Genomic DNA, 12,500 nt, shown 5'->3' with positions numbered 1-12,500 from the left:
CCTTTTCATATTAAGGTCCATTATTTTTTCGGCATTTGAGCCACAGACCACCATTTGATGACATTTAGCTTCTCAGACCAACATTTTCTGTCCACATTTCCATGCTGTAATAAATTTAACTGTGCTTCCTCCTATAAGCCAGAACGTGGCGCCAGTGCCAACGAAATCCGTGCTATAAGCTGTTACACTTACAACTACTGATAGTCCAGACTAGTCTTTTAATAACTACAGTAATGTTGCGTTTTTTCTTTCAGCTCAAAATCTTTGACGCAAACAACGACGGGAAGCTGTGTCTGTCTGAGATGGCCAGGTGGGTGCTGTCTGTGGCTCTGTGTCTGTCTGAGAGGGCCAGGTGGGTGCTGTCTGTGGCTCTGTGTCTGTCTGAGAGGGCCAGGTGGGTGCTGTCTGTGGCTCTGTGTCTGTCTGAGAGGGCCAGGTGGGTGCTGTCTGTGGCTCTGTGTCTGTCTGAGAGGGCCAGGTGGGTGCTGTCTGTGGCTCTGTGTCTGTCTGAGAGGGCCAGGTGGGTGCTGTCTGTGGCTCTGTGTCTGTATGAGAGGGCCAGGTGGGTGCCGTCTGTGGCTCTGTGTCTGTCCGAGATGGCCAGGTGGGTGCTGTATGTGGCTCTGTGTCTGTGTGAGAGGGCCAGGTGGGTGCTGTCTGTGGCTCTGTGTCTGTGTGAGAGGGCCAGGTGGGTGCTGTCTGTGGCTCTGTGTCTGTCTGAGATGGCCAGGTGGGTGCTGTCTGTGGCTCTGTGTCTGTGTGAGAGGGCCAGGTGGGTGCTGTCTGTGGCTCTGTGTCTGTCTGAGAGGGCCAGGTGGGTGCTGTCTGTGGCTCTGTGTCTGTGTGAGAGGGCCAGGTGGGTGCTGTCTGTGGCTCTGTGTCTGTCTGAGAGGGCCAGGTGGGTGCTGTCTGTGACTCTCGGGGGTTCATACATGCACTGCTGCCGGGTAGAACTAACTCGTGCTGCGGGTTCAAATTAACCCGTGGCTCCCCGACATGAATAATATGACTATTGGGCAGAATCGCACAAAAGTTTAGAATATCTGGTGGTCCCGTTTTAAAACATGTCACAAGACTGGTGGTGACCTGCACCCAAAAAACGTGTAACAACGTGTACAGTGCGTTTCAATAATAATAATAATACAATTCCAATGACGAAAGCCGTGTTGTTTTGAGACATTTGGTGTAGAAGGAAAAAAAGGATGTGGAAAATAGCCCAATATTATCCCATTCTGACCTGAGATCAGATTCATACGAGGTTTCCCCCTGGACACACACTGGTCTGATTAACCCATTCTGACCTGAGATCAGATTCTAAAAAATGTCAGTCGTTCTTCGATTTTTCAAAAATAGCAGACCTACAAGCTCGTATCGCGCCACTCGGTGGCGCGCTATGAGCTTGTAGATCTGCTATTTTCCAATAGCTAAAGCATAACATGATGCTAACACCAAAACGGGTGCCCGGTCAGAATGGGATAATATATAAGTTCACAACACACATTCTTTGGGGTCCTTGACATGAAATATTGAGCACCACGGATACAGAAACATGAGGACTTTCAGAAAACTGTCAGGATTTGGAAGACTTAAATGTCGACGTCAGGTCTAAATGGGTTAACCCATTCTGACCTGAGATCAGATTCATACGAGGTTTCCACTGGACACACACTGGTCTGATTAACCCATTCTGACCTGAGATCAGATTCTAAAAATGTCAGTCGTTCTTCGAATTTTTCAAAAATAGCAGACCTACAAGCTCGTAGCGCGCCACTCGGTGGCGCGCTATGAGCTTGTAGATCTGCTATTTTCCAATAGCTAAAGCATGACATGATGCTAACACCAAAATGGGTGCCCGGTCAGAATGGGTTAACGTGTTGAACTGACACCGGCTGTGTTCCATTTCTACGTGCAGGCTCCTACCGGATGAGGAGAACTTTCTACTACGCTTCCAGGTTGGTCTGTCTGTCTGTCTGTCTGTGGGTTTGTGGGTCTGTCTGTCTGTCTGTGGGTCTGTCTGTCTGTCTGTATTCCCTCACTCTGTCTTTCTTTTTGAGGGGCCCTATAGGCCCTCCTATATTCAGCTATTAGTGTAGATGTCCGTCCTACACAAACATTAAATTCCCGTTGACGATGAACGGAGCATTTCACCTCATAGTGTCTGAGCAAATATAGCTTAGTGTCTATTTCACGTCATGATGATGTATACGATGATAAGAGCGCCCCTCACTTCACACGGGTGTGATTATTTAAAGCACTGTATGATTACTCTCTCCCATGGTGTTCACTGTTGCTCCATTTCTGCTGTCGCTACGATGTTCCATCTCTGTTGACTTCACTGTCGCTCCATCTCTGTTGACTTCACTGTCGCTCCATCTCTGTTGACTTCACTGTTGCTCCATTTCTGCTGTCGCTACGATGTTCCATCTCTGTTGTCTTCACTGTCGCTCCATCTCTGTTGACTTCACTGTCGCTCCATCTCTGTTGACTTCACTGTCGCTCCATCTCTGTTGACTTCACTGTCGCTCCATCTCTGTTGACTTCACTGTCGCTCCATCTCTGTTGACTTCACCGTCGCTCCATCTCTGTTGACTTCACTGTCGCTCCATCTCTGTTGACTTCACTGTCGCTCCATCTCTGTTGACTTCACTGTCGCTCCATCTCTGTTGACTTCACTGTCGCTCCATCTCTGTTGACTTCACTGTCGCTCCATCTCTGTTGACTTCACTGTCGCTCCATCTCTGTTGACTTCACTGTCGCTCCATCTCCGTTGACTTCACTGTCGCTCCATCTCCGTTGACTTCACTGTCGCTCCATCTCTGTTGACTTCACTGTCGCTCCATCTCCGTTGACTTCACTGTCGCTCCATCTCCGTTGACTTCACTGTCGCTCCATCTCTCCTCTCTTTCAGGGAGTCCAGATGAACAGAGTAGAGTTCAACAAGATCTTTGAGCAGTATGACATGGTGAGTCTTAACTAATTATATAATGTGAGCAATATATTTCAAATGAATATAAAAGGAAAGTGGGGGAGGTGCAAAGTTCTACCAGGGGCTACACAACAGTGACAGCCTATGAGTGGTAACGATATGTCATTATGTTTACGCATAAGAACCAGCAGGTTTACCCTTTCTTCTAAACTGTTGGAAATAATAATAAATTATTTGGTTTTTTACCAGTTCTCATACTGACAAAGCAACACATCATGTCTGCCACGAGGTATCGCAGGTTCTTGAAACTCTGCGAGGAATGGCCACGGGATGACTCCAAGAAAGGTCGGGATTTAGGAACGTTTCTGCGACAGAGAGTTGCGTGTGTGCTTTTCCCGAGGGTGAAAATACACGGATGTCGGAGCTGAGGAAGCGCCTGCAGGCCGTCCGGGCGCCGACGTCCAGAGGCTGAGGGCGGGACGGAGAGGCGCGGGAGAGCCTGCTGTCGGAGAAGGAGAGGGCGGCGGCCTGTCTGCAGGACGTGTCCCTCGTGGACAGACACGCCGCGGAACTGAGGGAGGCCGAGAGGAGGATCGTCGCCGCGTCGGACCACGTGGAGCTGAAGAGCGAGGCTGATCCGGGAGCGGCGGGGACCAGAATCCGAGGCTCCGGCTGGGCGACGTTGTCCGGCAGAGGAAGCAGCAGCAGCGGCTGTGGGAGGAGCGCTGGGTTCACGGCCGAGGTCCAGACCGTCACCAGGGAGGTCCGGGAGGCCCGGGAGGGAGCAGCGGCGGCTGCCGGCCATGTCCGCCGCTCTGGAGAAGCTGCAGCGGGAGAGACGGGAGCTGGCGGAGCGCAGGGGAGACGGACACGCGGGAGGAGATCGACGCCGTCAAAGACGAGCTGAAGACCATCGCGGCGTTAGAGAGAGAGACGTGGCGCTATAAGGAACACAAGGAGCGCTATAAGGAACACAAGGAGCGCGAGCTTCGGTAAACCGACGCACGCCTCCACGGTGGGCCGAGAGACTCGGAGAACGGATCGACGAGGAGATGGGGAGACCTGCGGCGGTCGCAGAGGACCCGAGAGCGCTGCTGGCTGCGGGACAACGTGACCCTGAGAAGGCGCGCCGCGGAGCTGAAGCGGCTGGCGGATAAACGGCGCTCGCTGACGACGAGAGAAGTGGGGCCACATAGACGTAGACGTAGACGTCACGCGGATCCCACAGGAGCGCCGTGAAGTGGACCGCGGGCTGCGCGTTGGACATACGATAGTGCACCTCGGTCTCAGAGGAGCAGATCAACCAAAACAGTATACTTATTTTCAACACAGTACAAAAACCCTGTGAAGTCTTGAATTCATGATTAGAATTAATCTGCATTGCATTCGTGTGAGACAATATTTTTAAGACAAGAGTTCATCGCCAATACGAGAGTCAGTAGGAAGGAGTCTTCAAATTACCGGCCTAGAAAACCTCCGTGAAGTCGAGGCTTCACGGGGTGTGTGATTTATCGAAAATAAGCATTTTGGTGTTGTGTGGGCTGTGTTGTTGTGTGGGGCTGTGTGGCTGTGTTGTTGTGTGGGGCTGTGTGTGTGTGTGTGTGTGTGTGTGTGTGTGTGTGTGTGTGTGTGTGTGTGTGTGTGTGTGTGTGTGTGTGTGTGTGTGTGTGTGTGCGCGCGCGCGTGCATGAGTGCGTGCGGTGCGCGTCAAGTGGCTGTGTTGTGTTGCAGGTCACAGATGCTTTCCTCCCCAACACTTCAACACAAACTGTAGGAGACACATCCAACAGATGGCTGTCTAGTGTCTACTCACATGAGAGAAAAAGGCTGCTAATAGCTACAGTATATAACATGACGTTGGGTTTACCGTGTGTGTGTGCGTGTGTGTGCGTGCGTGCATGTTTCAGGATGAAAACGGCCACATGGATGAAAATGAGCTGGGATCTCTGCTCAAAGACCTCTGTGAGAAAAGCAACAAGGTCAGTGAACATGTGTGCGTGTGTGTGTGTGTGTGTGTGTGTGTGTGTGTGTGTGTGTGTGTGTGTGTGTGTGTGTGTGTGTGTGTGTGTGTGTGTGTGTGTGTGCATGCATAGTGTTTGTACCAGTCCGGGCCTGCTGCCATCATGATCATTTAACGGTACCTGTATAATCAGTGAGTGACAAATAAACCCTCTTCTACCAGCATAATATATCATTCTTGTGAAATTAAGCAACAAAGGGTTGTTGGTTTTGTATCATTGATGTTGTTCTGTAAAAGTGGTGGTATTATTATTAGGGGCTTGTTTGTTTGTGTGTGTGTGTGTGTGTGTGTGTGTGTGTGTGTGTGTGTGTGTGTGTGTGTGTGTGTGTGTGTGTGTGTGTGTGTGTGCCTCGACGGAGCGGGCGGTAGAGTTTCTGAGAACTGTAGATCTATACTGTGGTGTTGTGTCTCATTCAGGAGATCTACAGATCTATACTGTGTTCTCATCAGGGGGGCAGTCAGACAGATATTTTGTGAAGCCACTAAGTTCATATAATGGCCTGTTGTGGCGCTGTCACTGGACCCAGAAAAACCCATAGCCCCATAGAAGTCCATGTATTTGGGCCCAACTTCACCTAGACTGTATTACCTTAGTAAACATGGTCATGAATACTTTCTGCTTCCAGTCACTAGTTTAAAGTCTCATTTCTAATGTCATAATATTCTTTTTGGAAAATTATGGTCCCATTAATTTAAAAAAATGACCATAAAGTCGCACATGTTCTGAGGGGGCGTGGCTACCGTTACAGTCTATGAACGGGATCCCCCACCCACTCGAGTCAAAATAAAAACCAACGGAGAAGAAGAAGGGGGGGGGGGGGAAGTCCCGCCTCGTTGTCTGGGCCAGCCAATGGCCATGCAGCTGGGCCCAAACAGATCTAGAAAGATGGCGACTTCCATTGCAAGGACTGACAGGCTTCATTTTAGGTTCATGTTAGACCCGCGGAACGCTTTGTCCATGTTTTTTACAGTCTATGGTTCAACCTCAACGCTATGATAATATACTGTATTTACAGTAGCTCTGCCCAGGACACAAAAACAGTGAGGAGGGGGTGGTGGGGGGGGGTCATACCTCTGTCTTGGTGGTGGTGGGCAGTGAGGAGGGTCCGTTTTCGGCCCCCAGGGCACTGGAGGCCCCGATGGGAGAGCTGGGGCCGGAGCCGGGGGCGCTGCTAGTGGGCAAGGAGTCTGTGGGACGCAGGGAGAGAGGACGTTAGGACACAGAGTCTGCGGGACGCAGACAGAGAGGACGTTAGGACACAGAGTCTGTGGGACGCAGACAGAGAGAGGACGTTAGGACACAGAGTCTGTGGGACGCAGACAGAGAGGACGTTAGGACACAGAGTCTGTGGGACGCAGACAGAGAGGACGTTAGGACACAGAGTCTGTGGGACGCAGACAGAGAGGACGTTAGGACACAGAGTCTGTGGGACGCAGACAGAGAGGACGTTAGGACACAGAGTCTGTGGGACGCAGACAGAGAGGACGTTAGGACACAGAGTCTGTGGGACGCAGACAGAGAGGACGTTAGGACACAGAGTCTGTGGGACGCAGACAGAGAGGACGTTAGGAGACAGTCTGTGGGACGCAGACAGAGAGGACGTTAGGACACAGAGTCTGTGGGACGCAGACAGAGAGGACGTTAGGACACAGAGTCTGTGGGACGCAGACAGAGAGGACGTTAGGACACAGAGTCTGTGGGACGCAGACAGAGAGGACGTTAGGACACAGAGTCTGTGGGACGCAGACAGAGAGGACGTTAGGACACAGAGTCTGTGGGACGCAGACAGAGAGGACGTTAGGACACAGAGTCTGTGGGACGCAGACAGAGAGGACGTTAGGACACAGAGTCTGTGGGACGCAGACAGAGAGAGGACGTTAGGACACAGAGTCTGTGGGACGCAGACAAAGAGGACGTTAGGACACAGAGTCTGTGGGACGCAGACAGAGAGAGGACGTTAGGACACAGAGTCTGTGGGACGCAGACAAAGAGGACGTTAGGACACAGAGTCTGTGGGACGCAGGGAGAGAGGACGTTAGGACACAGAGTCTGTGGGACGCAGGGAGAGAGGACGTTAGGACACAGAGTCTGTGGGACGCAGACAGAGAGAGGACGTTAGGACACAGAGTCTGTGGGACGCAGACAGAGAGAGGACGTTAGGACACAGAGTCTGTGGGACGCAGACAGAGAGGACGTTAGGACACAGAGTCTGTGGGACGCAGACAGAGAGAGGACGTTAGGACACAGAGTCTGTGGGACGCAGACAGAGAGAGGACGTTAGGACACAGAGTCTGTGGGACGCAGACAGAGAGAGGACGTTAGGACACAGAGTCTGTGGGACGCAGACAGAGAGTTAAAGCACAAATAACATGCAATTTTTAAAACGTCTTTTAATATTTAATAAGCATATGGTCTATGTCCCTCAAAGTTATTTCTAATGGTTTGAGCCTCAATCACCACAGACCTCAGAATCATAGATCTATACTGTGTTCTCCTTCAGGAGATCTGTAGATCTATACTGTGGTGTTGTGTCTACATACAGGAGATCTACAGATCTATTATACTGTGTTCTCCTTCAGGAGATCTACAGGTCTATTACACTGTGTTCTCCTTCAGGAGATCTACAGGTCTATTATACTGTGTTCTCCTTCAGGAGATCTACAGGTCTATTATACTGTGTTCTCCTTCAGGAGATCTACAGGTCTATTATACTGTGTTCTCCTTCAGGAGATCTACAGGTCTATATTATACTGTGTTCTCCTTCAGGAGATCTACAGGTCTATTACACTGTGTTCTCCTTCAGGAGATCTACAGGTCTATTATACTGTGTTCTCCTTCAGGAGCTGGAGGTCTCTCAGATCTCGGAGTACCAGACGGCCATCATGGCTCTGTCGGACGGAGGTAAACTCTACCGGACGGAGCTGGCTCTGGTGCTGTGTGCCGAGGACTGAGGACCACCCAGAGGACCACCCAGAGGACCACCCAGAACCCAGAGGACGGCCCGGGCCCGGGCCCGGCCCGGCCATGATCCACGCGTCAACACCCCCGCCCCGCACCCCCCCCCCCCCCTCGTACAGTGTGTATAAAGTAGCTATCGACTCCAATCCAAGGATGGATTTGGGATATTAATATATATATTAGGATTTTGTTTTTGTATTTATTATTTTTTGATCGATTTGCCAGCAGCAATGATGTGTGTGTGTGTGTGTGTGTGTGTGTGTGTGTGTGTGTGTGTGTGTGTGTGTGTGTGTGTGTGTGTGTGTGTGTGTGTGTGTGTGTGTGCGTGTGCGTGTGCGTGTGTGTGTGTGTGTAGGTATAGGAGTAATCTGTTGGAGACATTTCTGTCTCGTGAAGTCAAACGGCAGCAACTGCAGATGACTCTTGTGGTCCGACTGTAAAGTATCATCGATCGGTCCAAAAAGAAACCTGAGTTATACATGGGGGTGTGCGTTGTGTCGCGCACAAAAAAACCCACAAAAACAAACAAACAAAACGGACCTATACGTCATGTACTGTACAGTACTGTACGCTTGTGAAACCTGAGCTTTTGACATACAGCATCTCACAAGTTCACAACGCCAACTTTCTGAGGCCTCGTACGCACGCACGCACGTGTTCCGTTCAGTCTGTGTTTAACCCATTCTGACCCGAGATCAGATTCATAAAAATGTCTCCTACATCCTGACAGTTTTCCATTCTGACCTGAGATCAGATTCTAAAAAATAAAATGTCTTCTACATCCTGACAGTTTTCCATTCTGACCTGAGATCAGATTCTAAAAATGTCTTCTATGTCAGTCGCTCTTCGATTTTTCCAAAAATAGCAGACCTACAAGCTCCGAGTGGCGCGCTACGAGCTTGTATAGATCTGCTATTTTATAATAGCTAAAGCACGACATGATGCTAACACGAAAATGCTGGGTTCCCGCCCAGAATGGGTTAATGGAGGCCTCAATGCTTTTTCCCCAATGGGGAGTCAAACATTTGCGTTCGATGGCTGAGTTCTGCCCCCCTCCCCTCCCTCCCTCCATCGAACACAGAACATGTGTTTGATACGCGTGTATGACGCCGAGGCCTCGCAAACACACACACACACACACACACACACACACACACACACACACACACACACACACACACACACACACACACACACACACACACACACACACACACACACACACACACACACACACACACACACACACACACACACACACACATCAAACACACGTCCTGTGTTCCGTCTGTGCTTGTTGGCCGCCTCTATGCTTTTCCTATATGGAAGTCACATGGTTTTTGACCAAACATTTGTGTTTGGTTATTGGCAGAACACTAAGCCATCAAACACAGACCGAACACATGCTGTTTGATACGTGTGTGTGAGGCCAAATTTAATTGAATTGAATAAATCAGGCACACACAACCAGGCATAAATCAGGCTCACACAACCAGGCATAAATCAGGCTCACACAACCAGGCATAAATCAGACTCACACAACCAGGCATAAATCAGGCTCACACAACCAGGCATAAATCAGACACACACAACCAGGCATAAATCAGACGCACAACCAGGCATAAATCAGGCTCACACAACCAGGCATGAATCAGACGCACACAACCAGGCATAAATCAGGCTCACACAACCAGGCATAAATCAGACGCACACAACCAGGCATAAATCAGGCTCACACAACCAGGCATAAATCAGGCTCACACAACCAGGCATAAATCAGGCACAAGGGGATGTTTCTGGTCGATATAGGTGGGATCTAAATCTAATTAAAGGTTTCTGGTCGATATAGAGCGTCGCAGTCCCTCCCCCTTTCAGAACGACGAGTGGCACAGGAAATTAATCCCAATGCATTTCTCCCCATAGGCTTTTTCTTTTAAATATATTTTTTATCCCACAATTTTGTAACCCATTTTTCACCCCTGTGTCGATCATCTACTGTGATCCTGGGCTCTACACACCCTCCGCCAACCTGGGGAGAGCAACGGACTTGAACTCGTGCTCCCTTCATGCCCGAGTGTCCAAGTTGCTCCTTTACACCTGACAGGGGGGAGTTTCCCTGGTTGGACGTACCGTAGTGCGTGGAAGGAACACGTTATTCCAACCAGTTCCTTTCCCCTCCAACAGGCGCCCCGGCTGGCCAGGGGGAGGCTTAAAGTATTTATTTAAAGACGGTTACGCCGCGGACAAAGCCAACTCGGACCGTGACAAATCATGACAACGAACACAATGTTTTGGGGCCGATCAAATCATGTATAAGAAGAAAAACAAAACAAATAGTGTTGTGTCTCCTGCCTTTATTTTCTTCTCTCTAATGATTTGATCGGCCCCAAAACATTGTGTTCGTTGTCATGATTTGTCACGATCCGAGTTGGATTTGTCGGCGGTCGTAACCGTCTTTAAATAAATACTTTAAGAAAAGCCTATGAGGGAAAAATGCATTGGGATTAATTTCCTGGGGCCACTCGTCGTTCTGAAAGGGGGAGGGACTGCGACGCTCTATAGGGTGGGATCTAATTAACCCATTCTGACCTGAGATCAGATTCATACGAGGTTTCCACTAGGACACACACTGGTCTGATTAACCCATTCTGACCCGAGATCAGATTCATACGAGGTTTCCACTAGGACACACACTGGTCTGATTATAACCCATTCTGACCTGAGATCAGATTCTAAAAAAAATGTCAGTCGTTCTTCGATTTTTCAAAAAATAGCAGACCTACAAGCTCGTAGCGCGCCACTCGGTGGCGCGCTACGAGCTTGTAGATCTGCTATTTTTCAATAGCTAAAGCATAACATGATGCTATAACACCAACATGGGTTCCCGTTCAGAATGGGTTAAAAATGCAACAATTTCTGTGTCGATGCAATGATGTATCAATATTGAATCAATATTGTATGAATATTGTGGCGTGAGACTAGATATGGTCACATGGTGGTATTATGGTGATATGTTGGTCATATTGTGGTCACATGGTGGTATTACTCTTATGGTGGTATTATGGTGATATGTTGGTCATATTGTGTGTGTTTGTCTTGTCATGGTTTGCAGTGACATGACTGAACGGTTCTGGCTGTTATTCTATATGGTTTGTTTTTTGGTGATTATTTATCAGAAAATCTCATTGTGTAAAAAATGTGATCCCCAATATTATAATCATCATCAGTATATTGTCACAATATTGATAATAATGGAGTTATTTGTCAAAGAATATTTGTAATATTAAAATTGTGCCAATATTGCCCAGCCCTACATCAATCACACTGCAGTTAATTAATGTATTTGTAACTAAAACTGATTAATGGACAAAACAAAAAAAAACCTTTAAAAATGTGTTAAAAGCTGCAATGCCTGGCCGTTTCCGTTTCTATAATATACCGTTTGTAAAATGTACAGATTTTGTAACGATCATCAGCAGACTTAACGATCCCACCAATGAACACAGCCCGTTCAAAACCTATTAAGACACGCCCTCTGTGCCCACAGTACGTCCCCTCCAAGAAGACCGGGACTTGTCGTTGGTAGATTGGATCCCATCGTCTAAAAAACCATGTGTCCAATCACAATGCTGTTCCCTGTCTATAGTGCTGGGTCCGCATTTTAACACATTCTGACCTGAGATCAGATTCTATAAAAATGTCTTCTACATCCTGACAGTTTTCTGAAAAAGCTGTGTTTCTATGTCAGTCGTTCTTCGGTTTTTCGAAAATAGCAGAACTACAAGCTCGTAGCGCGCCACTTGCTGGCGCGCTATGAGCTTGTAGATCTGCTATTTTTCAATAGCTAAGGCATAACATAATGCTAACACCAAAATGGGTTAACACTAACTATATGAAACCCATGTCTACAATGCATTATAAACATGCTGTCAGGGGACAAGAAGCGGCCTGCTCACTCCTCATGCATTGAAGGAAGCATGAGTTCAGTGCGGAGCTCTCCCCAGGTGGGCAGAGGGTAGAGTATAATAGCGCCCGGGATGGATAACAGTTTAGGGCACAATTTGTACACAATTGTGTGAAAACAGACTTTGGGTTTGGGTTTCATATAAAAGGAATCACCAGCTAAGAAAAAATCGCATTATGTTTTTTGCAGTGCATGTTAATTAGCAGTCGAAGAGAGGCTTCATTAACGCAGAGACAGTTACTACTAAATACTACTACTAACTACTACTAATACTACTACTACTAACTACTAACTACTACTACTATTACTGCTACTGAAAACTAAATGCCTACTTTATAGTTATGGTTAATAAACCAGACCGAATCAGCCGTTGGCTAAAAAAAAAGAGAACTGGGGGGCGGCCAATCGGGGAACACGGTATGCAATATGGGGCGGGCTTTTGGTACAGTGACTTTCAATGCTTGAGACCTTTGACTGACAGACAGTAGCTCTGACCAATTGCGTCAAAGAGAAAATGTTTGAACGACACAGCCTCTCCAGACTCAAACACCACACGACGACACACAGCCTCTCCAGACTCAAATACCACACGACACACAGCCTCTCCAGACTCAAACACCACACGACACAC

At 48.4% G+C, this 12,500-nt stretch overlaps 1 protein-coding gene across 1 annotated transcript in view; it reads left to right on the top strand.

Annotated features, from left to right (window-relative positions):
- Positions 1 to 7,898, top strand: part of calb1 (calbindin 1) — a gene marked incomplete at both ends in the record, with an annotated part of 25,704 nt that extends 17,806 nt beyond the window's left edge. Inside the window, 5 exons of the mRNA XM_080767236.1 lie at positions 255 to 310; positions 1,913 to 1,952; positions 2,909 to 2,962; positions 4,834 to 4,905; positions 7,788 to 7,898. Of these exons, the coding sequence (XP_080623362.1) occupies positions 255 to 310; positions 1,913 to 1,952; positions 2,909 to 2,962; positions 4,834 to 4,905; positions 7,788 to 7,898 (333 nt within the window). The remainder of the gene's footprint in view (positions 1 to 254; positions 311 to 1,912; positions 1,953 to 2,908; positions 2,963 to 4,833; positions 4,906 to 7,787) is intronic.
- Between the last annotated feature and the right edge of the window lie 4,602 nt (positions 7,899 to 12,500).

The sequence above is a fragment of the Protomyctophum bolini genome, assembly GCF_963924005.1.
Source record: "Protomyctophum bolini genome assembly, chromosome: 7".
In the NCBI taxonomy this organism is placed as follows: domain Eukaryota; kingdom Metazoa; phylum Chordata; class Actinopteri; order Myctophiformes; family Myctophidae; genus Protomyctophum; species Protomyctophum bolini.
The sequence above is the reverse complement of the archived record's forward strand: the minus strand, read 5'-3'. Positions and strand labels throughout refer to the sequence as shown.